The 26,098-nt window shown below is 42.3% G+C and overlaps 1 protein-coding gene across 6 annotated transcripts in view; it reads right to left on the bottom strand.

Moving 5' to 3' along the window:
* The window catches only part of PLPPR1 (phospholipid phosphatase related 1), a 135,411-nt gene that overhangs the window by 14,737 nt on the left and 94,576 nt on the right, over positions 1–26,098 (bottom strand). For 4 of the 6 annotated variants that reach the window (XM_065046414.1, XM_065046412.1, XM_065046411.1 and 1 more), the window contains 2 exons: positions 20,402–20,590; positions 6,860–6,992 (listed from right to left, as the gene is read on the bottom strand). In XM_065046414.1, the coding sequence (XP_064902486.1) occupies positions 6,860–6,992; positions 20,402–20,590 (322 nt within the window). The remainder of the gene's footprint in view (positions 1–6,859; positions 6,993–20,401; positions 20,591–26,098) is intronic. The other 2 variants (XM_065046417.1, XM_065046416.1) reach the window with 1 other exon arrangement.

Below are 26,098 nucleotides of genomic sequence, written 5' to 3'. Positions count from 1 at the left end.
AAAGATGAAGTCTGTGACATAATGCCACAGAGAGAGAACGGGAGAACATGTACCTCTTCCAGACTTCGATGCTCAGGTGTAATGGGAGGTGATGCCATCCTGCTAAGGAGCAAGCGCTTTATCTCACTGTGCTCACTCTGGCCTAGAAAACATGGGAGTGAACTTTAGTCCCGAACTTGGCATGTGGTGAGGAAAGATGCAAACAGTGCAAGCAACATGGGGAGAAGACCTTACATCCTCCACAGCTGATTACTAGCAGAAAGGATTGACAGAGGTTAATTTTGTTGATGTAAAGCCACTGCTTCCCCTCAGCCACACGTGTCACACGGTCTGGCCGCACAGAGACTAAAGAAGGAGCAGAAGCTGTTTCTGAAGAGACTTCCTGACCTTTTGTCCCTGTCCTGGCTCTCAGATGTATTTGTGTGTGTCAGGAGAAGCCAGAAAGAAGAGGCTAGAAGGGAAACTACTTACACAGAATGTAACTGGGAGAGAGACTAATTTAGGCCAGAGATAGAGGGTAGGCTACACTCCCTTGCTACTCTCTTTAGCTGCCCCAGAGTTCAAGAAGAAGGAATCAGATTTGAACGTATCTTTACCTCCAGTGAGAAAGACCTCAGACAAACTAAATGGTCAAACCAAAAAAAGAACAAACAAGGCAAGTCCCGTTCAAAAATGCTGCAGACAGACAACATGAACCTTAAACCTTTCCAGCTCTGTCTCACCTGAACTAACACTTGCCTTGGCAGAAGAATCTAGATCTTCAGCAGCTTCAATTCTGAATGCTTCAGTTTTAATTTCTCCACTTACACCTTTCCCTAAATTGCTGCCAAAAAGTCCTCCAAGCACAAAGCTGTAATTTCTGGGCCCTCACTCACATGCTCCTATAACGGTCTTTCTGATACCAAGCTCCTTGTTCATCACTGCTCATCAGTGTTGCCACCTCTAGCTCTGTCTATTGCTTTTGCTAACAGAGACATCTGCCCTGAAGAAGAAACCAGCTCTCCTCACTCACTATAGCCTTAGTACAGCCCTGATTTCTCCCTGCAACTCGTACTCAAGCTCTCTTCCGCTCTGAATCTCTCTAACATCAGTGACTGCAACTGCTTGTTGCCTCCATGGAAACTCTCTCTATTACACACATTTAAAATCCCACTGATTTGAAACAAAACAACAAAAAAACAACATAAAACCAACCAAAAAACCATGGCAGTTGTAGAAGAGTGGCTGAAAAGACATCAGGAAGAGGTGAGAAGCCAATGGGTGAAAATGAGAATGAGGAGGTAGAAGGCTTTATTAAAGAAAAAACATGAAACCTTTAAGTACAGTGACAAAAGAAACAATGCACTGAAGAGCTCCTGAGACATCAGGAGCTGTGCTCTTTGGTAACACATCATCATGTCTTCTACCAAGTGCATTTATTTAGGCACTACTCTCTCTCCCAGTGCCCAGTCATTATCTGAATACGTCACACTCAACGTAATTTGCTTGGAAAATGTTCATATTACACATGAACACACGTACTCCCCCAATCCCTTTTCCACTCCTGTGTTTTTTAAAGAATATTGGAGTTTCAATGGAGGGAGCCCTTGGAAGGACTCATGGCTCTATGGAAATGCAGAACCTCAGCCCATCTCTGAAGGTTTTGCTCCGTGGATCCTGTGCATCCAATAAAGCCACACATTCGTAGTCCTGTGACTCAGACTCTGCAAAACCATCCTTCATCATTATATCTTAGGGGGTGTTATTAAAGGAGTTCTGTATCATTAATCCATTTTACAACTTAAGAGTGGGGGTTGCAGGGAAATTTATTGTCTGTTGCCATGGAATCAGGAAAAGGCTCAGAAGCAAGCTGCTTCTGAGCAAACCCAGGACCGGCTTTGATCTCCCAGTGAAGACCCCACAAAGCCCAATACTTCAGCCATCTACTGCCTCTTGTGTCTGCCTGTTTCACCTGTGAGCGTCCTGCCCAAATACTGTTCCATGAAGACTTAGAAGGAAGCCATGGGCTCTGAGCATGCAAGAAGAAATTCACTTCCCAGTGCAAAAGTACTCTGGAGCCTCAGGACTCCTCCCTAAGGACACACGGGATTTCCTTCTTCCTTGCTGCTTCACAACTATTAATTTTCATCTCGACAACAGCCAGCTCAGAGTCTGGCATAAAAGAGAACAGTAACATTTGATTTGTCCCCAACACAGTGACTTGTTTCTCATTAAGGAGGTTCTTCTGTGAAAGGAGGAAGGCATACAGTAGTATAAGCTGCTGCTGCAGTTTAGGTTAGAGGCAGCACACACAAAAACAGCTTGAGCCCTGCTGAATGGCAGGCAGTTAATAACAAAACGTGCATTGTTTCACAGTGAACTTCAGATCCAAGGCAGACAGAAGGATAAGGTCAGGCAAACTGCGTCCTGCAGCTGTCTAGGGGACTGACATGAGAGCTCTGGGGTATATCTATCCTATTACAATAAACTCATTGTGTGTATAAATCTTGTAAAGCTTTATTTGCTGAACTAGATCCTTAATTTGCTGAAATAAAGCCCTAATTTCATTATTTAGCTGCCCACTGTGAGGTGTCGCCATGCTTTAAATTAAGCTGTCAGCAGAAGCTGATCTGTGCCATTTGTTAACTGCAAATTATGCAGTTCCAAAGTAAAAGCCACTGGTAACAAATTCATGAAGCACATTGCATTTCTTAATATATGAACTGGAGAGAGGCTACTTGCACGTTATCAGGGCTTTGCAGGTATACAACTTAATCACATGGATTTAAAAAACTAATACAATAAAATGAAACACAACACACACCTTAGTCACCCTGCCAAACTGAATCAGGGAGGTCTGAATCCATGATCCTGGGGTCCTGATAGCAGCTGTATACAAACAGACTAAATCCTTGACTGAAACTATTCACTAAATAGTGCTAAAATAATTTATAACCTCTATTTGCAGTGCAAATGGTGAACGAGAACGCGGAAGCAAATGCAAGATGGCAAGATGTTAACAAATACTGAATGGGAAATTAACACAAGAAAGGGTGAATAAAAACACAAAAGTAATAAAACTGCTAGGAGGGGTGGGGAAAGGAGGGAGGAGAGATGATGTGACTGAAAAATAGCAGTGCAGCACCAATATTTTACACAGAAAAAGATGCTTCAAAGCAATTGCACACCACCTCTTTGACCTGAAAATCTTCAAAATAAATGTCTGTGGAAGCAGCTAGAAAAGGTAAAGAGGAAGATGGAAAAATTGCAACATATATCAAAGCCAGATGTTTCCAAGCTAAGCCAGCTTTTTCTCACTGATAAAGGAATTGATTTTCTAAATACAGGGAACATAGCAGGCTTCACCTACCTAGGCTGCAGTAAAGGACTTGACATACAAGTTTAGAGGCAGCCCTTCGCCACAAAAGCGAATATCTACCAATGTGGAGAATACATGACTGGGTCGAGAAGCAAGAAGAAATTTTGGTTCTGCTTCCTGTGGACAAAGAACCAGGGAGGGATTTAAGACAAACCTCACCATTCAAGGTCCTCACTAAACTCACAAGGGGAGAATCTTAGGCAGTTCTTGAGGGCTTGAGGAAAACAAAGAGCAGAGAGCATAGTAGGCAAGATAAGAAAAATCAAGGAAAAGAAATATGGGGCTTTGCCAATATCCAAAAGAAGTTGAAGGGTTTTGGTTTTGTTTAATTCTTTGCACCACTACCAAAGTGCGAAAAAGTGCTTCACTTTGTATACATGAAGAAAAAGCAAGAGGGGAAAAAGCTCATGTCCAGCAACCAGATACCCCAACCAAATACCAAAAGATCGCATGGAGATAATACGACAAAGGTGCTTGTATTTCACACCACCAAAAGATTGCCTGGAGTTTCCCTTTTTGCTTCTTTTTCCTTACAAAATCTAAGTGAATGTTCAGTGAATGTTCAATCTATAACTGTTTGTTTTGTGGAAAGCACATTTAAGCTACTATTCTTAAAACTCCAACTCTTTCCAGCAATTCTTCTTACAGAGTCAGGGAGGGACAAGAAGCCTCTTTGCTTTTCTAAAATTTGGGAGCAGTAATCCTCAAGAGAGGATTAGCAAGAGAAAATGTTTAGCAAGAGAAAAAGCACACTGGGAAATCCGTTGATGAGAAAGCTGGTAGTCTCCCAAGAGCCAAGCATCCAAGTAGTCGCTTTCTGGAATAAGCAGCAGTATGGAGGTAACTTCCCTGATCGCTACAGCTGCTTAGTCCATGTCACGTTTTCAAAACGCAGGTGGAACATCGATGAAAAATGTGTGGTTATTTTTAGTTCCTTTCATAAATTATTTCAAAGAACTCTACTTCTTTCATTTTACTGCACAGGCAAGGAAAATGTTTGGAAGAAAACAAGCAAACGATCAGTGTAGTTTGAGATAAGATGAACACTTTAAGCCATTTCTAATAATATTAACTTCATTTTTCTCGGGAAAACAAATATAGCTGCAAAGCCAAGATTGATTTCTCTAGCAGGGTTCATATGTACTACTCTCTGAGAGTCCACTATATCATTGTTATCCCCTTCTCCTCCATCGGAAGAGAAATAATAGATGAATGTTTAGGAATAAAGCTAGCTATAAGAAAACATACAGAGCAAGTGCTTAACCACCATGGCATAAGCTCTTTTAGTGCTGACCCCGCAGGCAAGAATATTTGATTAGGACTTTGCAACATGCTGAATGTGCTGGAACAGTCAAACATCCCTGAGTGGCCCAGTGGACTCTGGTACCCTGCTTCTCTCCTAATGGCAGTTTACTATCTGTCAATATATCCTAGAGGTTATCTGAGGTTCAAGGGTATTTTACTATAAACTACATTCCCACGTCTTTTGTTTTGATGAGCAGCACACAAGCCAGATCTGAGTAATGACCCGCTGGTGCTTTGTCCCCACCCCCAGGTGCAAGAGTGGGTAAAAAAACATTCCCCTTCCTAACTTCCATGCATAAAACAGGAGGCACGGAGAGAGAAGGAGAAAGAAAACAATGGCTCTTCCTCCTTTGCAGCATATATTTGCTGCTGCTGAAAACCTTAACATAGGATAAGTCTTTCAACTCCATGCCCTGAGCAAGTACCCTTCCCTGCAGCCAGGGCTGTGCTCCATGGAAGTGATACAACCCTTGTCACAGTCACAGAAGACGTTTTTGTTCCAGATGAAGATCAAAAATTCAGCAGTGATGGAAAGAAGCGATCCAGGTATTTTCAGCTCTTTGTTCTGTTGCATCTTTTAACTCAGACTGTGAATTCAGACCCATCTCTCTGTAAGATGCTGTTATACAAGGATGCTTTTACCTCCAAGAGTATATACAGGGATGGAGGTGCTGTGGTACTTTGTCGGCAAAGCTCCTCCTGGGCAGTGGCAAGCTGTATTTACTACTGCAGCATGCCAGCAGTGAGACAAGCCATTCCATCCCGTGTATGAATTTGAAACTTCTCAAGAAGTTAATGAAGTTTTCATAAAGTTCACCTGAATTACTATGTCCAGCTCTGGAGCCCTCAGTACAGGACACACATGGACCTGTTGGAGAGAGGCCAGAGGAGCCACCAAGGCGATCAGAGGCTGGAACAGCTCTGCTGTGCGGATAGGCTGAGAGAGTTGGGGGTGTTCAGCCTGGAGAAGGCTCTGGGGAGACCTTACTTCAGTACTTAAAAGGGGCCTATGAGAAAGATGAGGACAGACTGTTCGGCAGGGCCTGTTATGACAGGACAAGCAGTAATGGTTTTAAACTAGAAGAGGGGAGATTCAGGCCAGACAAGAGGAAGAAATTTTTTGCAATAAAGGTGGTGCAACACTGGCCCAGGTTGGCCAGAGAGGTGGTGGATGAACCATCCCTGGAGACATCCCAGGCCAGGCTGGACGGGGCTCTGAGCAACCTGATCTGGTGAAGATGTCCCTGCTCCTGGCAGGGGTTGGACTAGATGTCCTTTGAAGGTCTCTTCCAAACTAAACCATCCTACGATTCTATGAACAAGAAGGAGGGAAGCCAGAGCCCCTTAAATGTGCAGTTCAGAGCTGCCCTCTTCTTACTCTGCTGCTACAAGCAAGTAGTAAGTGAGCAAACAGCCCTCCTTATCTTTATACACAGAGGGACGCTGTTTAAGCAGCTGTAAATGGCTGTGAATTAGGAAGTGTTTAGAGAACAACTTTGTCAGTGTCACAGCGGAAACACAACCTGCAATGCTGTTCTTCTTCCCGCTCCAAAAGAACCATGGGACGGACCCCTCAGTAAGGTCTCGTAGGCATTTTTCCACTTACCAACACTGTGAAAAAGGCATAGCAGTTTGCAAGTACCGTACAAAGCAACCTCCAAATGGTTTAGTGACAGAACTTCTTCACTCCCTTCTCAGTAATTAACTAAACAAAATCTCTAACAAAAATTAATACAATAAAAATAAGAACGTTATTTTGAAGTGGGCTCTTGGCTTTTTTACAGTGTGCTCAGCTGAACATTATGTGGCAGAGCTATGGATGTTAAAATTAGAGCTGAAAAGAAAAATGCCAAAGAGATGGGCTGGTGAGGACCAATTTGTAAGTAAAATGGGTAGCTTACACAGAATAGCAATGATGGAATTATTCATATAGGGACTTGATTGGCATAACCTTTCTTGAACGGTCCAGAAGAAGCATTAAGCTCAGCGGAATAGGGTATAAACCAGCTCCAGACAGCATGATATGGCACATTTTGAACATTACCTTGCAAATCCCGAGGGGGACTATCCCTCTAAGGTGGAAGACGCCTGCAAAGATTTCACAGCTTAATTAATTTTGTGGTGTAGATTATTTGGATGTTTTGTTCTGTTTTGGTGCAAACAGGGACTAAACTTGCAGTGCTTAAGGACACTTACCTATAAAACGTATTATTCTTCGAAGCAGTGGGTTCAGGTAACAGCACTCTCCAGTCAATATTGTTTTCTCTTGAATAATTAAGGTTTCTCGGGTTGACTTTATGAAATACATGGATATCTCACCAATAAAAATCTGCCAGGAAAGGGAAAGAAACAGAAGATTAAAAATGACATAAGCAAACATTAAAACAAGGGTGTCTGGTTCCAGCCCACAGAACCTACCCCGTTTCCCTGAAAATAAGACAGGGTCTCATATTAATTTTTGCTCCAAAAGATGCTTACTTTTTTACATGTATAGTTGCCTGGATGCTATTTAAATTGACTTTTTTTATTAATTGCAACTAGGGCTTATTTTGGAGCAGGGCTTATTTTGGAGCAGGGCTTATATTTAGAGCATCATCAAAAATCCTGAAAAATCATGCTGGGGCTTATTTTTGGGGAAGGTCTTATTTTCAGGGAAACAGTACCACACGGCAGTGGGTCTTTGGGATGCTGCACATCCACAGCGAGGCCACAATTATTGACTTGAGATGAACTGACATAGGCTCAACTCCCAGCCAAGAGAAGCATCTGTCATTCTTGCACTCAGTGGCAAGACACAGCAAATATTAGGCCTTAATACTAATTCCTGGGATACAGCATGAGCTTATGATTACTATGGATCACAGAAGCTCCCATTCTTATAGCAATTGGCATGGAATTTGTCATGTCTTGCTATTAGCATTTAAAATTTACTGACAGTATAGACTTCACAGATGGAAGACTTCTGTCCGTCCAGGAAGTGAAAAGTAATTCTGTAGACTTGCACCCCAGCATTTTACTAGCAAGCTTCAGCAATACTGGATGCTTCTGAAGCCTCCAAACCTTCCCAAACTTACATTCATTTAAGTCTGCCAGATACAGGTTACAGAGCCCCTGTCAGGTTTGAAAAGAAATGAAGGACATCCCGGCAATGGAAATCAATCTGAACTCACAAAACCTTCGGGGAGGTCAGTCAAAATTCACAATTAATATATTTGTATTAACAAAGTAAAAAGTGGCAGGGCAGGAGTCCAGAATGGCCGGTCACCCCTGATGGTATGGTCCCTGCCACAGCCTGGCCTGGTGACAACAGTGTTTTGGAAAATGCCTGGGCCCACGAGGAAAGCCATATGCAGCCACTGCTATTTACATAGAAGAAATTCAGCCATTCGGCTACCATTTGCACATGCCAGCTAGTCTGAGGGCCAGAGGATAACTTCTGGCCTGTTTGATTTACTGAATGCCCTCCTTCATTCATTAAAACATGGAAATTGAAGTCTTCAGGGATCCATTGATCTTTATGTTATCTGTGCTCATGTATTACGTACATTTTTGTGATCAGAACATTCATGATCTCTATAAAAATGATAACTGCTTCCCATAGGAGTAGGATCACTATTTCCTTTGCACTCAGAATTAATTTAACTCTGTTGCAGAGAGGTCTATCTGCCCTTGCTAAAGCTGCACAAAATTTGATCACAGGCTTTACAGGCAGCAATGGTTCACTCACAGTGCGCACATCTGAAAATCCCACCTATCGTGTTTTGCCAGCAGGCTTCAGAAGTGGAAACCGGGAGCTTTTTAGAAAGATAAGAGTTTGTAATGAAAGTCTTTAGGGAAAAATAAATCATTTAAAAAAAAACCCCACAACCAAAAAAACAAGGGAAGAAATGAGTTTTTAAAAACGGAACACTCAAAATAATTAATTTAATACGTGATTGTAAGAAACACAAGAGGAATCCATAGCGTTAGGGAACGATTGGAGAAATGTGTAACAAAAGTGCGTGCGCGCACACATGTGCACAGACACCCAGAGCTAGTGTAAATATCAAGAAACTACTTTTAGTTCACTTTGACTGCTGGAATGGTATGTTGTTTCAAGGGTTACAATTTATCCTTATTAAGCCAGACGATCATCCTTATTGATTATTGACATTCAAGCCAAGTATGCTCAGCCTCTTTATAATTCTAACTGCTGATAGCAAGAGATGTGGAGTTGTAAAATGTATGTCAATAATGTTATCTGGGGGTAGGAACCAATGCATGGGAGCCACACTGAAATATTGCCTTTATCCCATTTCACTCCATCTGCTCTTAACCGAATTGGCAAGCAGTTCAATAAGCTCAGCTCACTAACTATGGGGCTGAGAATTAAGAAAAAGGCCATCTGCACTAAAGCACTTTTAAAGCGACACTTTTTTTTCAAACCATTTACTATTTGAATTATGATAATGTTCAGAAGTTTGAATTATTGCTTTGGCTTTCTGTCTGCCTGGATCTATATGTACACACTGAGAGACAATTCACGCCCTGCAGAAATTTTACTCTGTGAAGACATGGGTTAGTGGACTTCAAAACACCGAAACTTTTCAAATAAGAGAGACTTGGGTATAAAACATATTAATAGTCCTCCCTTAACAATACATCAATTTTTAAAGTTTCTTTGCAACAGAAGTTATCTGAATATTTTCCCTCTTCAATTTCCACCTTTATTTCTACAAACTTAGCTGTGAAGAATACTCCTAGCAACTCCCATGTGGATGGATTAGTTCCACTTAGACTTAGGAGTAAATTTTGCAAGGCTATAAATCTGTTCAATTCCATTTCACTGATTCAAGCAGACATATCCCAGATTTCCTATAGGGTAACAGACTGAAATGTGATTTTCTAAGTGAAGAACACCTTTGGTTTAATAGAGAGTTTAGGTGTATGGTAATAATGCTTTATTTGTGAGGTCATAAAGATGATTCAACATAACTGGACTATTCTTGCAGTGCTGTCTCTGGCACTGAATTTAGTGACCTAAATTTGAGGATTTTGTTTCCTTCTATGTTTAATGTGGGCTCTAGAAAGTGAGCCTTACTGTTGTCTAAAAATTCAATGGGGGCCTGGGCAACTACTTCTGATAGCTAATCTAGCTGTGCAGAATTGAATATGGTCTTAATAGCTTCTCAAAGAACTGATTTTTTTGTTTGTTTTCTTCAGGCATTTCTGAAGTCCAGTAACTGCTGATTCTTGTGATTTAAAACCTGATGATTCTGCACCAGCAAAGGCCACATCCAGCCAAGCTGTCCAGCTGGTCTCCCAAAATCAATCACTGACACTGTTAAGCACCTTGGCTTCTGCCAGAACAGAATCAAGACTCCAGGAACTGGTACAATTCAGTTCTAAATCTGGAATCTAAATACAGATACACAGATATGAGTGGAAAAAGAAAATGGCATGCAAACTACTTATTTCTGTTTGGGAAAACAAAGCAAGGTTAATTAATCATTGTATCATACTAGCTTAGTTTGATAGTTGAAATGGCAAGAAAATTGCAAATTGGAAGTTGGGGACTAAAAGCACAGGTGTCTGCGGTCTGAGGTGATATAGGCAACAGCGAAGCAAAGCTAGTGCCACTGGATCTGATTTTGTTCTTGGTTTCCTGAATGCAGTAGCAGGTCAACTACACTACGGTTACATTGCTTGGACACTCTTGCTCACATTCCTTCATACAACTATTAGGTAAAAGTACTACAATGATGCTGCAAAGCCCCAGCATGAATGAGAAATACCGACCCAGCAGTCTTTTTTCCTTGCTTGTTTCAACCTGTCCCTTGAGAAAATTTCTTCAATTTGTCCTGCCTTTCCATTACTGGCAGTGTCATCAAATACCTGCTCCTTTATATTCAGCTCTCAAAAACCCCTGCTGCACATGCTTTACTTATTTCCTGGCTCTTCCTGAGCAAAGAGACAGATAAAGTCATCTGTCTCATTCTCCTCTTCAACATCCTTTTGTCTATGATAGATTTGCAAATGATAGTCCTTCAACTAGGAACCAGGAGGTTGCAGACAAGTTGGATCCCAGAGCAGTTCTCCTACAGGAACCACAGTGGGTTGAGGGTGAAGGGCTGCCTTGAAGAGTTATATTCAGTTTAGAAAAGTAATTATTGATGGTGCTGACAGCCAAGGATGGGCCCAGCCTTGAGCCTCAATTCAAATCCTCCAGCAAAGCTGAAGACTGCACCCCTGCTTTGCTCTCCTGCCATGCTATGGCTTACCTCTCCTCCAGCAGCCCAAGTCTTCCTCCTTAGTCATGTCTCTCTGAACTCCTGTGCCCGCAGAGTGCCACAGTCCTGGTCCTCCTATACGTAAACTGGCTCACCACCAGACACACTGCCTCAATCTCACCTCCTTGTTTCCCCGCGTCCCTGTGAAAACTCACTACAGATTCACCACAGCTCGGTCAAGTTGCTCGTCCCTCTTCTCCAGCAGGTCTGGCCCAACTGCCTCCATGCAGTCCCACATGCATCTCAACAGCCCTCCTGCTTCTCATTCACTCTCTCACTGGGAAAACACAATTTTTCTATTTTTTCACACTTTCGGCAAACACTAGGGTTGTGTGAAAGTTGCCACAGACAGTTTTCACTTCAGCTGCAGTTCCTCACAGATAAAGAAGTGGGAGCATCAGCCAGGGAGCACAGAAGAGATGCAGGAGGCACAGATGTGCCCACAGCCTGGGATTGCCTGAAGTCTCCCTGTGAAACAGCAGCCTCCTGCTGCTTTCCACGAAAAAGTGCAACTGATGGTGTTTCTGATCACAGAAAGATGGCGGACATCCCATACTAGGAAGAATTATGTGAAGTACAGACAGGATCTGTACTTCAATATATTCATCAATGATTTGGATGAGGGAATAGAGTGCACTATCAGCAAGTTTGATGATGACACGAAGCTGGGAGGAGTGGCTGACACACCAGAAGGCTGTGCTGCCATCCAGCGGGACCTGGACAGGTTGGCGAAAAATTTAATGAAATATAACAAGGGCAAGTGTAGAGTCTTGCATCTGGGCAGAAACAACCCCAGCTTCCATTATAAATTGGGGAATGACCTATTAGAGAGCAGCGTAGTGAAAAGGGACCTGGGGGTCCTGGTGGACAGCAGGATGGCCATGAGCCAGCACTGTGCCCTTGTGGCCAGGAAGGCCAATGGCATCCTGGGGTGTATTACAAGGGGGGTGGTTAGTAGGTGGAGAGAGGTTCTCCTGCCCCTCTACTCTGCCCTGGTGAGACCACATCTGGAATATTGTGTCCAGTTCTGGGCCCCTCAGTTCCAGAAGGACAGGGAACTGCTGGAGAGAGTCCAGCGCTGGGCAACGAAGATGATGAAGGGAGTGGAGCATCTCCCTTATGAGGAAAGGCTGAGGGAGCTGGGGCTCTTTAGCTTGGAGAAGAGGAGACTGAGGGGTGACCTCATTAATGTTTATAAATATATAAAGGGTGAGTGTCACGAGGATGGAGCCAGGCTCTTCTCGGTGACAAGCAGTGATAGAACAAGGGATAATGGCTTCAAACTGGAACACAAAAGGTTCCACTTAAATTTGAGAAGAAACTTCTTCTCAGTGAGGGTGGCAGAGCCTGGCCCAGGCTGCCCAGGAAGGTTGTGGAGTCTCCTACTCTGCAGACATTCAGAACCCACCTGGACACATTCCTGTGTAACCTCATCTGGGTGTTCCTGCTCCACCAGGGGGATTGGACTGGATGATCTTTTGAGGTCCCTTCCAATCCCTGACATTCTGTGATTCTGTGAGTTTTCTATGCATTAAGTTTATATCACTCTGATTTCTGGGAGTTTTTAGACCTTTCAACTTGTTTACTCTAACAGTATCCTTGTGATAGTCAATCTTCATTATCACCACTTTATACATAGAAGCCACATCCAGAGACATGCTATTACATACAAAAATCTCTGCCAGCAAGCAGAACTGAACCTGTGTCTCGGAACACCATCACTCTCCATTCTGGGCATGTTTCAGCGAGGTGTATGACATTTCCTGAATCCTCTACAAGATTGTGCCTGGCTGCATTTTTAATGTCACAAATAGAATGAAACTGATCAAGTCTGCAGTGTTCAGATAGCTGCCAAGGGTATGAGGAGATATGAGGAAGGCACTGGCTGGGAGGCGAGCCATGTACAGAGCACTCAAACACAGAGGATATAAGAAGACAAAGGTTACGGGACTCTCAGACCCAATCAAACAATTTCAAAATGACTCCACACAACTCTCCTTGGGAAAAGAAGTCTTGTCCACCAAAAGGTGACCTTTGCAAAGTGGTCCAGCAGGTGTTTCATCAGCACTGGCTTGCACTGGGCCAGAAGCAATTCTGCCCTTTTGCATTGCAGTTTATCTAAGAGATGCATTAGCACAGCTGCCTGTTGGAAGGGAGACACTTCAGCCTCTACATGGGAGCTCACAGCTTCGGTCATCTGTCACTACTAAAACAGCAGATTTTCACTAGCATTACAAAATGCAGAGGCACAGGACCACACAGTGATTTAGATGGGAAGGGGCCATGGAGGCCTTTGGTCAAACTCCTACTCAAAGCAGGGCCAGCACAACCCACAACCTTGAGTGGTTACGTTACCAATGTCTTCAAGAATGGAGATCCCACAGCCTTGACGATGGCACCGCTTCAGTGTTTGACTATCGTCCTCATAAAAAGATCTTTCCTAATATTTGGTCAGTTTCCCTTCTTGCAGCTTGTGCCTATTGCAGGGTTGCCTCTTGTGCTTTGTCTACATTTTGCCTACAGTCCCCACTAAGAACATGGTTCATATGGACTTTCATTTAGTGCTGTTAGTTCCTTAATTTCTTATATCTCCCATGCAGTTACCCTAGGTCCCGACAGTTATTGATCTGCCATTCTACGTGCTACCTACAGGGTCAAATATTGACACTGCACAGCTGAGATGCCATAGTCAAACCTAGGTGGGAAACACTAAGAAACATTCATATTTAGAAAAGACACCATAGGAGGCAAGCGATCACTGGGATTCTGCCTTGGCACCCCCTCCAGGACACAGTATTTCTGCTGTGATCCACAACCAGGACCCTGACCCCTCCAAACTCTCAGGGATCCGCTTAGAGTTTTCTCAGACACTTTCATCTTTACCATCACCATCTAGACAGGTTTTCTCTAGCCCACAGGAAGCAATTCTGTATTTTGCATAAAAGGAAATGAAGCAATGACTTCAGCCTAACACTGCAGAGCCAGCTCACCCACAGTCTCCTAAGGATAAAAATTTAGTGTGCATTCAGTTACTTATTATCTCCTGGTGTTTCTTTGTTGTTGTTCAATGAAAGTAACAGCAATGAACAGTTAAAAGTCCTTTTCTAGAGAAAGAAAACTGACTTTTTTTTTTTTATTCCAAGTTCAAAAGGGCCAAAATCTACAATTTGGGTTCCAGCCTGCCCCAAAACCACAAGTGCCTCATCATTGTGCTCAAAACCCACCAATTTACTGTGATAAAACCGTCTAAAATAATTATACTGAAGATCTGATTAAGAGACGAAATTTCCCACAGCTGTGCATTGTTCCTCAGAAACTGGCATGTGAGTGGGACCATTACAAAGTCCTGGAGACACTGGGAGGAGAAGCACCTGAAAGCGTTACATCAGACAAACAAGGTGTATTTATTGTTTCCCAGAATGGTGTTTAAATACCAGAATATAAACATTCACACATTGTAACGGGCACACCTTTGCCCCACTCCTTGTTACCCCAGTTTGTCATTCACCACCTCACCAGCTGGGTCCTTGGCAAGCCTCAAAGGAGGGAGACAAGCCACCACTCACAGAGGACACCTGAGAGGCAGCAGGGGATCTTCCTCCAGCCTTGGCCCATGAGCAACCCCAGCTCCGTTTCCCAATGGTAAAGCTGTAGCCAAATGCCCTTGAGTGGAGATCCCCTCCTCTGGGACCAAGCTGAAATGGAGGTCCACGCGAGCACCATGTGTGGGACATGTCCTTGGAAAAGGCACATATGCTTCCCCAACAAGGAGCAAGGGACACTCCAGGAATCAACAAGGACCTCTCCATCGCATGGCACAGTGGGTAGAAGACTGCAGCGCAGGAGTCTGTGCCTTCTGGCAGCACTGTCACCAGCAGAGTCTGGGGATTTCTGCCTAAAAAAGCTGAGGAAGCTACTGTAACACAGGTCTGAGCTGCATGAGCCACTCTTGTTTTTCCCAGCATGTGCTGCTGAGCAGCAACAGGGGAATCAGCCAACACGAGCAGAAACTCCCTCGCTTCCCTTCTAGAAATAAATCACTGAAACAACACAGCTGTACTAAGCCAATGAAACAATGTGGCAGAGAGAACAGGAAAACCATCTAAAAGAGTGATGCTTCTGCAGCTTGGGAGGTAAGTGCAAACCGCAGAGGGACGCTGGAACAGTTTCTTCCCACTTCAAGTAAATTTGATCAGCACTCTAATTCACCTTCTAATTAATAATCAGATGAATTTGATTTGACTGATTCCAACATTATCTCAAAACATTACACAAATTAACAGCACTGGCCAGTTAATTACATGTAGACTGCTGCTTCCTCCCTGGAAAGAGAAAGGGAGAAACTGAGGATTGTGTGAAAACCGTAGTGGCAATTTCTGTTCTACTTTAAGGAAACAAGGAATTGTGCCATTGAAGCTTTCTGCGGCTGTTCAGTATTCATTTCAGTGAGCTGGCTCTGTTCCTAAGCCTCTCTGCTTCTCTTGGGCAGGCAGACAAATCTCAAAGGATGGAGCAGTGCAAGCAGCAGCTCTGAACCCTGGAAGGATTATTTAGTACCAGCTGGGGAATTGGCTGATTTGCAGTAACATCCTAACAGGGAAAGCTAGTCTTGAGAGACACTAATGAATGTGGTAGAGTCATCCCGGAATATTTTTAAGGAAAAGGCTTGAAAATTTTATGTTCGTGCAGAGCAACTTGTTCCACTTCAAACATTGTTTTCATAAACTTGTAATACTGGGAAAAATTAAAATAATTATTTCTTACCCTCCTCGTCCCCCTGCCCCAATATTTTGGAACTGACAGTGCACTGGAATATCAGCGCTTTCTCCTAGGATCTGCATAACATATTGCTGTGGGACAAATCACTTTTGAATTCACCAGCCCTGTGATAATGGAACTCAAGCTCTGCTGCTTAAACTTTCAAGACGCTCTTAATTTTTACATTCCCTATCACTGGAAAAACAGCTGATAAAAATACCCATGCTATATTTACCTCCAGAAAAAGGTCTGCATTCTAAGATCTCCAACTCTGAGGAAAAAAAGAAATTACATTTTTTCTCTGGCTAGTTTCACCCTTCCTGAAGTATCTGTAACCATCAAAATAAGGGACTGTCTAAAGCTCTGTAAAGCAGAGGTCAGCTATCCAAATGTGCAGATATGTGTTGCTGTAGCACACCTGAAGCCCAAGACAAAAACAGTTATGGGCAAGCTGGAAACTTTTGATCCTTTGAAATGCTGTGGAGGCAAGGACCGAAGTTCTGTGCTGTTCTCGTAAGGCCACAGGGGCTGGCTCCTTCTCACTCCCCTTCCCTGGTCCCCAGAGACTGGCTGTAGGCACAGAACCCAAGTGCTTGCCATGACTGTCATGAATGGTACATTCCTGTCTGAAAAAATTATAGTGATTTAACCATAGCTTCTATTTTATTGTGAGACGGGCTGAAAGCATTTCTACACCCATGTCAGCATGACAACAGGAACGCTGGAGATTTAGCAGTTGTCCAATAACCAACTGCCAACAACGTCAGTATGACAGTACAAGTGAAATAAGCCTGCAAGAAGGTGAAAGTTTCTGAGAAAAAAAAAAAAAAGGCATTAGAAACAACTGGCATGATATGAAGATGAAACCATCTTATGAAGCTCTTTGTGGCATCAGAACCTACAGGTAACTAAAAGTTCAATCAAAACCAGGCAGGATTTCCAGGAATTTCCCTTTTCTGCCAGTGCCAACAGAAAATTTACTAGTTCAGTCTGCAGATGTACGTTTCAGGGATAAGTCACTAAATCAGAAATAAAGTGGCCATTTTTTTCTTTCCAAGGAAAACCAATTTTTCTTTATATAGATGCCATTTATTACCAAATTCACCATATCCTACCACTTTGCAGCAAGGATGATAATACCACCACACTCAAAAAATTCAAAATGAGTAGAGCAGATGACTTATCCTCAGTGGTACACTTGGGAGAAAAATGCATTTCACAGAACAGAGTCAGACATACATGATTTTCATTTATTTAACAGTGTCATCATAAGATTCAGGCATCTCTCCTTGCAAGAAACCCTTGTTATCAGAGACCAAGAGGTTATCAGAAGGAACATTAAAAGACTTTTGTAATTCTGATGTATGATGATTAGCTACCCAGTGTAGCAAAAAAATATGGTTAAACAGAGTCAGTGGCATCACATGTTTCAAGAACAACAAATAAAACTGCAGAAAAACAGGTTGGTGTTATTTATTTTGCCACTAGAAGTGCAGGGAAATGCACATGCAGTGGCACCAACCTGCAACAGCAGACAAGCGTTGTCAGGGATGAAATAAAATACATGCTTCTGTTTTCCCTATGGCCACTGTCACAGCCAAATGACTGAAACAAAAAGCTATTCCATTAAATTTACAAAGATGCTCCCTCTGGCTTGCCAGCTTTATTACACCTCACAGCTATGCTGAAACCAGGGCGTTGAATCCTCTCCAGACCTGTGCACACAAGACTGCACTTAAATGCGGCCTCTGCCTCAGACAAGCGAGCTTGTACTGAGTCCAAGACTATTTTCCACAGCTCCAGAAACGCTGTTAACTGGTACCCTGAGTGTGTTGTGCTCCTTGCTGCTGGGCTTCACCCCTTCTGACCGTCATCACTCATGCCATGAAGTGTCAGGACAGGGGCAACATACAGGCAACACAGAGAGATCAGATTACTTGCTGTAAATCCTCTTAGCCAAACCAACCAGTTTGCTTCATAAAGTGAAGCAAAGAAGTGTCTCAAAGAGGAGAGGAAAGTGATTGTAAGGAACAACTAGTAAAATGTTTGACTTAAGCAATTTCTTCTCAGGTGGAGCTGCAGGATTTCAGTGAGTGTTCCTGAAAGCAAAGTACAGAGAATGAAGCTACAACTTAACCACAGTGAATACACAAAAAGTTCCCTCCCACGCAGCACAGCTGTGTGGCTTGGTTTTGTTTTAGTTTTTTCTGGGGGGGGCATGGAGGTGGTTGTTGTTTTTTTTTGTTTGTTTTTTAGCAAGTACAATTCAATAGAAACGGCTGCACTTGCTCCTTTCACTGAAGTCCCTGGAAGATTCAACAGGACCAAATGAGGATCAAACGACTCACCCCAGACTGTGACAGTCTGAATGACAAGCAGCACCCATCCCAGTACCAGATGACAGCTGAGGATACTCATGCTGAATGGTCTGACCAGCAGTGCAATGCACAGAGAGAGTTCTGGGAGACTTCGAGCCCACTTTCTGTCTCATTTACTAACTTTCTGCTAATGATCATTGCCAAAACACAGTCTGCAGAGGGAAGACTGGGTGAAAACAGCTACTACCTGGAGCAGAAGTCTGAAACTAGCCTGCAAGCAGAGGAAAGTCTCTCAGAAAAAGATAGGTATGAGAAATAAAATGAAATTTTTCATATGGAAACATTGTGCTGAGCAGCAGCCAGAAGGACAGAAAAAGATCCCTCTGACATATGCTTTGGTTGAAGAGTAGCTCAATACTACGTAATAATACGTTACATCATTAAATACTGTGTTAATAATACAATAATACAAATAATGCATTAAGTAATATATTAATACAGGCTACATTATGAATGAAAAGAAGAATGTTTTCCCAGTGAGGTTTGACCCATTGTCTCCTTGAGATTGTACCTAGAGATGACAATAAAGTATGGTGCAAAGGGGCCTGTGCTGTCCCTGAACACATCTTGTCTAGATGAAGCCAGACGGCCAATGTAACCACATAGCATAACCCAAGAAACAGCCTACTAGTTCATATCCAGCCCTGGATCCAGTCACCTAGGGTGATTACTGTGCTTCTGCACCCAGCGTGTCTGACAGCTTGTGTTGTGTGGGAGGGTCACACCAGCTCCACACTGCGCTTACAGGAAGGTCTCTGCACCCAAAACTTCCAACATTCACTACCGTCTTTCATTCCTTGTATTTAACATTGGTTAAGGAAAATACAAAAACAGCATTGCCCATCTCCCAAAGAAGACTTGGATCCAGCTTTTCATAAATAAAAGCAGAAGAAAGTTATTGGGCCACTGAAAAGAAAGAAAATGTTGATCCAGTGGAGCAAAACCCCAAAATTTTGCATCAAATTTTGCCAGAGCAAGGCTTTAAACTGAAGATCCAAATAAAGAGCACATTCTTACTGCCACTTGCTGACCCAATGCTGAATGAAGGGACAAACCTCCTACTAACTTCATTGTTACAGCATCAAGGTGTGGTAATGACACTCAATCTCCCTTTACAAACACCACCTGCAAAAGTCACTTCCCTAAACAATGGCACTCTGCTTATTTGGGAGAAGTTGGAGAAATATATTTATTTTTTTAACTTGCAAGTCATCTGTCCCTGTAGCACAAAGTAAAATTAAACATTCAGCTGAGTTTCAATACAGAAAACAATACCATTATTGCAGAGGATTTTCATAAACTCATGATGTAATCCAGTTCAAAAGCCCTACCTTTTTCAGAGCGTATGCTGTACCAAAAACTATAGCCTCTTCTGCACATCCCTTTCACATTTCTCACCACATTCTGTGTTACACTGTTGCATACATTAAAACCACTGCAGACAAAAACTCAAAAAGGACTGTGGTGCAGCATTCGTCTTTCACAGTAAATAAATCATGTACATCTTTAATCAACTTTTGAATCTGATGCAAAGTTAATATAAGAAAAACATACTAAAGAGAAAGACATAAAACACAGTACACAAGGACACACTCTGATAGGAATTTAACAATGTAATTACGAACACCGCAAAGCTCACTATTTGTGAAATTTGCAACTTTTCGCACAGAAAATGGACAAGGACCAAAGTTTTGCTGATCAGTGACTCAGTGATCTGTTTGAATTGCATGTACTCAGCTAATTGAATATTTTGATCTGCTCAGAACAGCTACATTGCAGCTTTCTGGTTGGATAATGAAGAAAATCAGGTAAAAAAGGTTATGTGGATGTGACTGCCAAAAATAAAGAGATTAAAAATAAAAAGGAAATAGCATTAATACTTGTATTTGTATTGAGCATCCTTCTGCTCATCTAAGCCTTTTAAAGCCCTTCAACTGTCCTTTTTAATATAGCCGCAAATAATCCAGGATATACTGCATGTCCAACCCAGGTTTTACTTCCTCCTCATCCTGTTTCCTTATTTCCAGTAACACATCACCTTTGCATTAGAGCCTCTCTGGAGCCCAGGCAATTCACAACTAATCACTGAAATGAGCAAGCTATTGTAAAAGGCTTAACAAGCTCTACCCCTCAGCCCTGCATTGTGATTACCTCAGAATAATTACTTCTGGAGATAACTGATGAAGATCATATTAGGCTAAGGCAAAACAGAGACCCAGCTAAGCGTAAATCAATTACAGCTGAAAAGAGAGGAGAGTGGACAAGATCCTACAGGACTATTGCTTTTAGTTACGGAGCAGTCAAGGAGAATTCAAATAATTTCTTATACTTACAATAGCTGTCGGAGTTGAAGCCAGCACGCAGTAGAGCACAAGAGGCGAAATGAAGCTCTCGTCCTCTGTTCCAGGGTACGGTTTCATCAAATTGCCATCCTGACAGAAGAAACCTTGGATATGCACCTGAAAAGTATCGGTGCACTCGAAGTAGTAGGCGAGCAGAACAGTCCCAGCCATGATGACAAGCTGAAAATAGAGCATGGTCACACAGAGACATCAGTTGCTTTTTTAACAGATGCAGCTATGCCTTCGAGCTCCTCTGGTCCTGTAGACCATACTCCCGTCACCATCACCCCAACAGCCCTCGCAATACTGGTGTGTGAGCCTGTGTGTTTCTGCGCGCTCGCTTTCCAACATCTGTTACATAAACCTTTTGGCAAACGACACTAATGAACGTCTCGGATGGCGGTGGGTCCGTAGCGCGGCTCGTAGAGCGACGGGAGCTTTGACAGCTACTTTATCAAAGGGCATGTGAGTGTCAACAGCAGCAACGATCAATGAAAGCTACAGGACGAGGGGCAGCACTACAGGAGCCAACAGCGATGACAAGCTAAAACCTGTGCGCAGTGGTGGGGAGCTGGAAAGGATTATTACAAAGGATAAAGGAAGCTAAAGCCAAAACGCTTCCCCGCTGCAGCTGTAAGCCCATGCTGGGGAATGTGCACCCTGTGCTAAGCCAGAAGAGCCCTCTGTGCCCCTGGTGAAAACTCATCCAGAGGAAAATCTGCCTCCTGCCACTCAACTTTTCTTGGAGCTGCTGCTTACCAGTAAAGCTTTAGAAGGCTACCCAGAAATCCCGACTCCCTGAACAACTGGTTGGAGCTCCTGTGCACTGCCTGGCTGCCCCACTCCATCAAACTGCATTTGAAAAAGACTCTGGCTTGAGCCTGGATCTTCAACTTCACACATAGCCTTTCTTGTCTCTTTTTTTGTAGTTTATTGCTAGCGAAATGGGCTGGTTGAAAAACCTCAGCTATCAACTTGTTTTGCATACGTCCACAGCTACTGTGCATCAGTTTTGGTCAGTGTCAGTGTCCGCTTCCCACTCTGCTTCAACAACGCGTCTCAAAACAATCTCACAAAGGTTGTCACTAACCTCACCTCATGAAGTAAAGCGGATATACTAACTCATCATTCCTGTTCCCCCTCTGCCAGATAGCAAAGGAAATCTCACAATCCTCATCACTTACAAAAACAGCAATATTGATTTGGAAATTTTTAAAATACAGTATCTGATTCAGAATTCTCTTTACAGACACTAATGCTTCCTGCCACTGTTATAAGAGTCATCACATATACAATTATCTTGCCACAGCATAGAAAATAATAATAATAATAAAGTGAAATAACAAGCTCCAAAGTGACTCATTTTCAGTATTTTGGCTCAAAGATTTCTGCATAAAAACTGTGTTGCCATGAGATTATTGTAAGAATAGACGGTTAAAAGGTAATTTTGGCAAATCTGTCTCAAAGATACACTTACAAGCCATCCACACATTCGTCTGGCCTAACCTTGCACAATATGCTCAGACAGCCATTAAAGTCATTGTATATTTAAGTGAGTGTTCAACTAAAATAAACTGCCATGAAATCACTGATGAAAGTAGAAGATTACAGAATCACAGAGTGGTTGAGGCTGGAAGGGACCTCTGAAAGTCACCTGGTCCATTCCTTGAACCAGTTGCCCATGACCACGTCCAAACGGCTTTTGAGCATCTCCAAGGATGGCGACTCCATAGCCTCCCTGAACAACCTGTAGGATACACTTAAGCAGGCCAAAGTGAAGCCAAAGGTGAGAGATTTTGAACCCTCCCCCATTTTTTACCTTCAAAATTAACAATAGGGTTTTGTAGCCAGATTCTTGAAACCGCAGATTAATGCTACCCCTGGAAAATACAGGCTGGATTGTTTTATGTTTTTGGCTCACCCAGTTAGCTCTATGGATTCAAACATCAAGTTCTGCTGATTACAGCGTTATGGTACCAAGTGAAATTTATACAGACAAAGCACATAGTCCCTTTTTAGAATCTCAAGCAACTAGGAATCTACATAATTATTTCATCAAATGGTGCATGTTCTCTCACCCTGATTTACAGCATGTAATATGTCAACATAAAATGTTAATCAAGCATTTGTCTTCTGAAACAATTTTGTCTTCCTCCTAATGATTCAGTAACTTTAAGATCCAGAACTTCGAAATCTAACACCCCACAATGAATTACAGACAAGCTAACCACGTATGGTCAGTAAAAGGCAGTTGCCCGCTGCCCATCCTCCCCGTTCACACTTCTCCTGTCGCCAGTGGTGTCCATTGAAGACAGCTGGAACTGGCTGGAAGCTCAAAAGATTTAGTCTGTAATTTTTCCTATGCAATATCTACCTCTAGAAGTGTGAACAAATGTATTCTCTCACAAAATTTTATCCGGATTGTGTAATAGCTTTAGATGAAACTGTTAAGAGTACTCTGTTTCTCAAATGTATAGCTGAAAAAAGTACTTACTTTGTCAATTTTCATAGTTTAACACAACATTTTCAAGACCCCATACCTGCCCCAAAGGATTTTTTTTTTTAGCAAACATAAAGCAAGATGTATTCGTGTATTCCCCAGAGACCTTTACAGCATCCTAGTCAGCGGGATTCCCTATAAACACAGTCCTATAATTAAGGATTTGGAACTTAACTCATGAGCAGCTACAGATTTCCCAATCAACCGTGGGAAACTCAGTTTTATAAATTAACATCAGAGGAAGGCAATGACACTGTCACTAACTGACATGTCCAGGTGAACATGTTAGAGATTACAGGATGCCTGGATAGAGGTATTTAAGCTCAGTTGCAGCACCTCCTACACCCAGGGCTGTCAGAAGCAACCTGACCCACCCTTAATATCCCAAACACACCCTCAGAGATGCTTTAGGTTGCCAGGCCCAGCCACCATACATGGGGGAGAGAGCAGATGGTACCATATAGAGAGCTCGTTTTCCCCCTGTTACTGGGAAACAGAGAAAGCAGGTACTGAACTTATTTGGGTGTTGTATAGAAAAAATAATTTCCAAAAAAATGTGTTTTTTTGATGTGGGAGGAAAATTTCACTTATCCCAAACGCACTGTCTAGCCAGCAGTTGCACAACTTAACCTCGACCTTCCCAGAGCCAAATCCTGCCTCAGTGCTGCGTGAATACCCCTCCTACACATAAAATACAGATCTAGTCTGACTTATGTCAATACTGACCTGCAACACCACAGATACCTCAATAACAAACCCAATTCCAGTCACACTTTAGCTTCTCTGTTTTGTTCTTCTGAGAAAGAAAAAAACATATTATCTGCAAAAAGAGATTTGAATTGTGAAAATGTCAGATCCTGTTGGTGATGACCAGCATCTCAGGGAAACAGCAACAGCAGACATCATAAATTAGACCTCCAGCTCAACAGGCTCTGTCACAGTCTCAGGATAACAAGAGATGATGTGAGGTACCAAGAGGATAGTCCAGCTGTTACCATGAACCTTAGCAAAATTTTTGCAGCCAGTGGAGATTTGACCACAGCTGTCTGGTGTATTCCTGCACCTCATGTTGATTATTCGCTGCTCTAGGCAAAAGGCAAACAAAAACATGGAGAACTTAGTTTTCTTTTCTCCTTCCCTCCTCTTTTTTCCTTTCTTCTTTCCCTTCCACTTGGTGACTATTTCATATGTATGTGTCATGACATGAATGAGGTTTTTTGTTTGTTTTTAAAGGGGAAATTAAAATTGTAAGTGCTCAACAGTGATAATACGTGACTGAGGAATCATATGGCAATTAGGGCAAGAAGGTACAGCTGCAAGAAAGGGTCAAACTGGCTGGAAGCAGAGATGCCAGAGATAGAAGACTATCTGCAAGGTAATGAGGTTTGCCTGGTGATGAGAGAAGAAACAGCCTCTGCATTGTCTCGTGCTCATCCTGGAACTGAAGCACCCAGGGGCCACCTCTAAGCAGCAGAGCTGGGCCAGGAGATGGACCCATGGCTGGTGTGCCCCATCCAGCCATGCTCAGAATTATTCTATGATTCTATGAATCTTTTTTGATTTCTAGAGCTAGGACCTAAAATGACAAATGCACAGATCGCTGATTTTTGTAGCCATAGTCAGTTTGTAGCAGATAACAACTTCGCTTTTTCTCCCTATTTTCGGGTTTACAGTCATTGAAGGAAGCAATGAAGAAGAGCAGGTATATTGATTTAAGATAAAGATAGAAATTATCCAGTTCCATAATTCAGAAAACACTATACAGTTTAACACTGAAATTTTGCAGGGTTTATTAATCTTTATAAACTCATTTCCTTGAGTTTACCTGGGAAAAATTAAAGATGTTCAATAATTCAGTTTAGAAAAACAACCAGTGAATAGAAATGTCTAAGGTGCTTAATGACCTCCATTACCACAGTATTTACCCATGTCATAATCCTTAATATTTAGCATTGCTACTCCATTGTAAGATAAGAAAATGCTCTTATCACCATTTTACAGAGAGAGGACAAAAGCAGAGGAGATAAAATGACTGCCCTTAGGTCACAGTAAAGCCAGTGGCACAGCCAAGATTTACCTTTCTTCTGGACTGTATTTTTCTGTATTAGTCAATAATCTGAACATGAAAAAGCTCAATGATATGTGCTTATGTCCTGATTTTGCAGAAGCTAATTCATGATAGTCTGAAGGAGACACATCATGTGTCTGATTGAGCTTCACTTAAAAATTCCTGCCTGATTTTAGATCAGCCTTGACAAGTTGGACTCAAACAACTGGTTTGTGTATTTTCCTTAAATCCAGCTATTTAAATGGATTAATTCTGTAGCACTCAACATCTATTCCTCGCCACACCATTAAATTCTGACAGCATAACTCAGAGACCACTGCACATCCAAAACAAAATTACTACAAAACAAAACTATACACCCAGTAGTAGTACTGAAGTCTCAGGCTGCACAGAGTCTCTTCATTCACTGCAAAGAACTTTTTTTTATTATTATTTCTTTCCTTACAGTTATCCACAGAGAAAAGGCCCCTGTTCTGCAAACAGGAAAGTTCAGGAAACGGACATAAAGCTGTAAAAGACAGAGCTTATTGTAAAAAGACAACAGACGCAGTGGGAGGCATGGCTTTTTGATCAGCCTATATTGAAGACTTCCCAGAGTTCTTAATAGGGGATCAAGAAATTGAGGGAGAAAAGGAAGAGGTTGTAAAAATTTCTCATGCAGTCTCTAGCCATACAATCTCTATGTGCTGTAACAAAGGCATATAGCCACAGCAAAAATCTCCTTTTGCTGTGTGTTTCGTCGTTCATCTAAATCATAATGCAAATCCATACAAACGAATTTGAAAAACCCCAAGTACTGCTGGTATTTATACATAAATAGGTAAATTCTTTCAGCTTATCAGCCTTCCCACATGCTACTGATAATACATCTTACAGTGCCTTTAATGTGCATGACTGATAATTGGAAAATTGTTCTTGCACACAAATGACAACATAAAAGACTCCATTTTTATTCCTTCTGAAAGAAACCAAACCAGTACATTGCATGATTAGCAGAGAGTTGGTGAGATCCCTACCAATACCCTTGCTCAGTTTGTTTCCAGCAAGCTTCAATGGGAGGTTTCAGCTCACAAAATGGAAGTCATGATTTCACGAGCAGAGCACCACAAACCTGCATGAG

Source organism: Columba livia, chromosome Z, assembly GCF_036013475.1.
Source record: "Columba livia isolate bColLiv1 breed racing homer chromosome Z, bColLiv1.pat.W.v2, whole genome shotgun sequence".
Taxonomy (NCBI): domain Eukaryota; kingdom Metazoa; phylum Chordata; class Aves; order Columbiformes; family Columbidae; genus Columba; species Columba livia.
The sequence above is the reverse complement of the archived record's forward strand: the minus strand, read 5'-3'. Positions and strand labels throughout refer to the sequence as shown.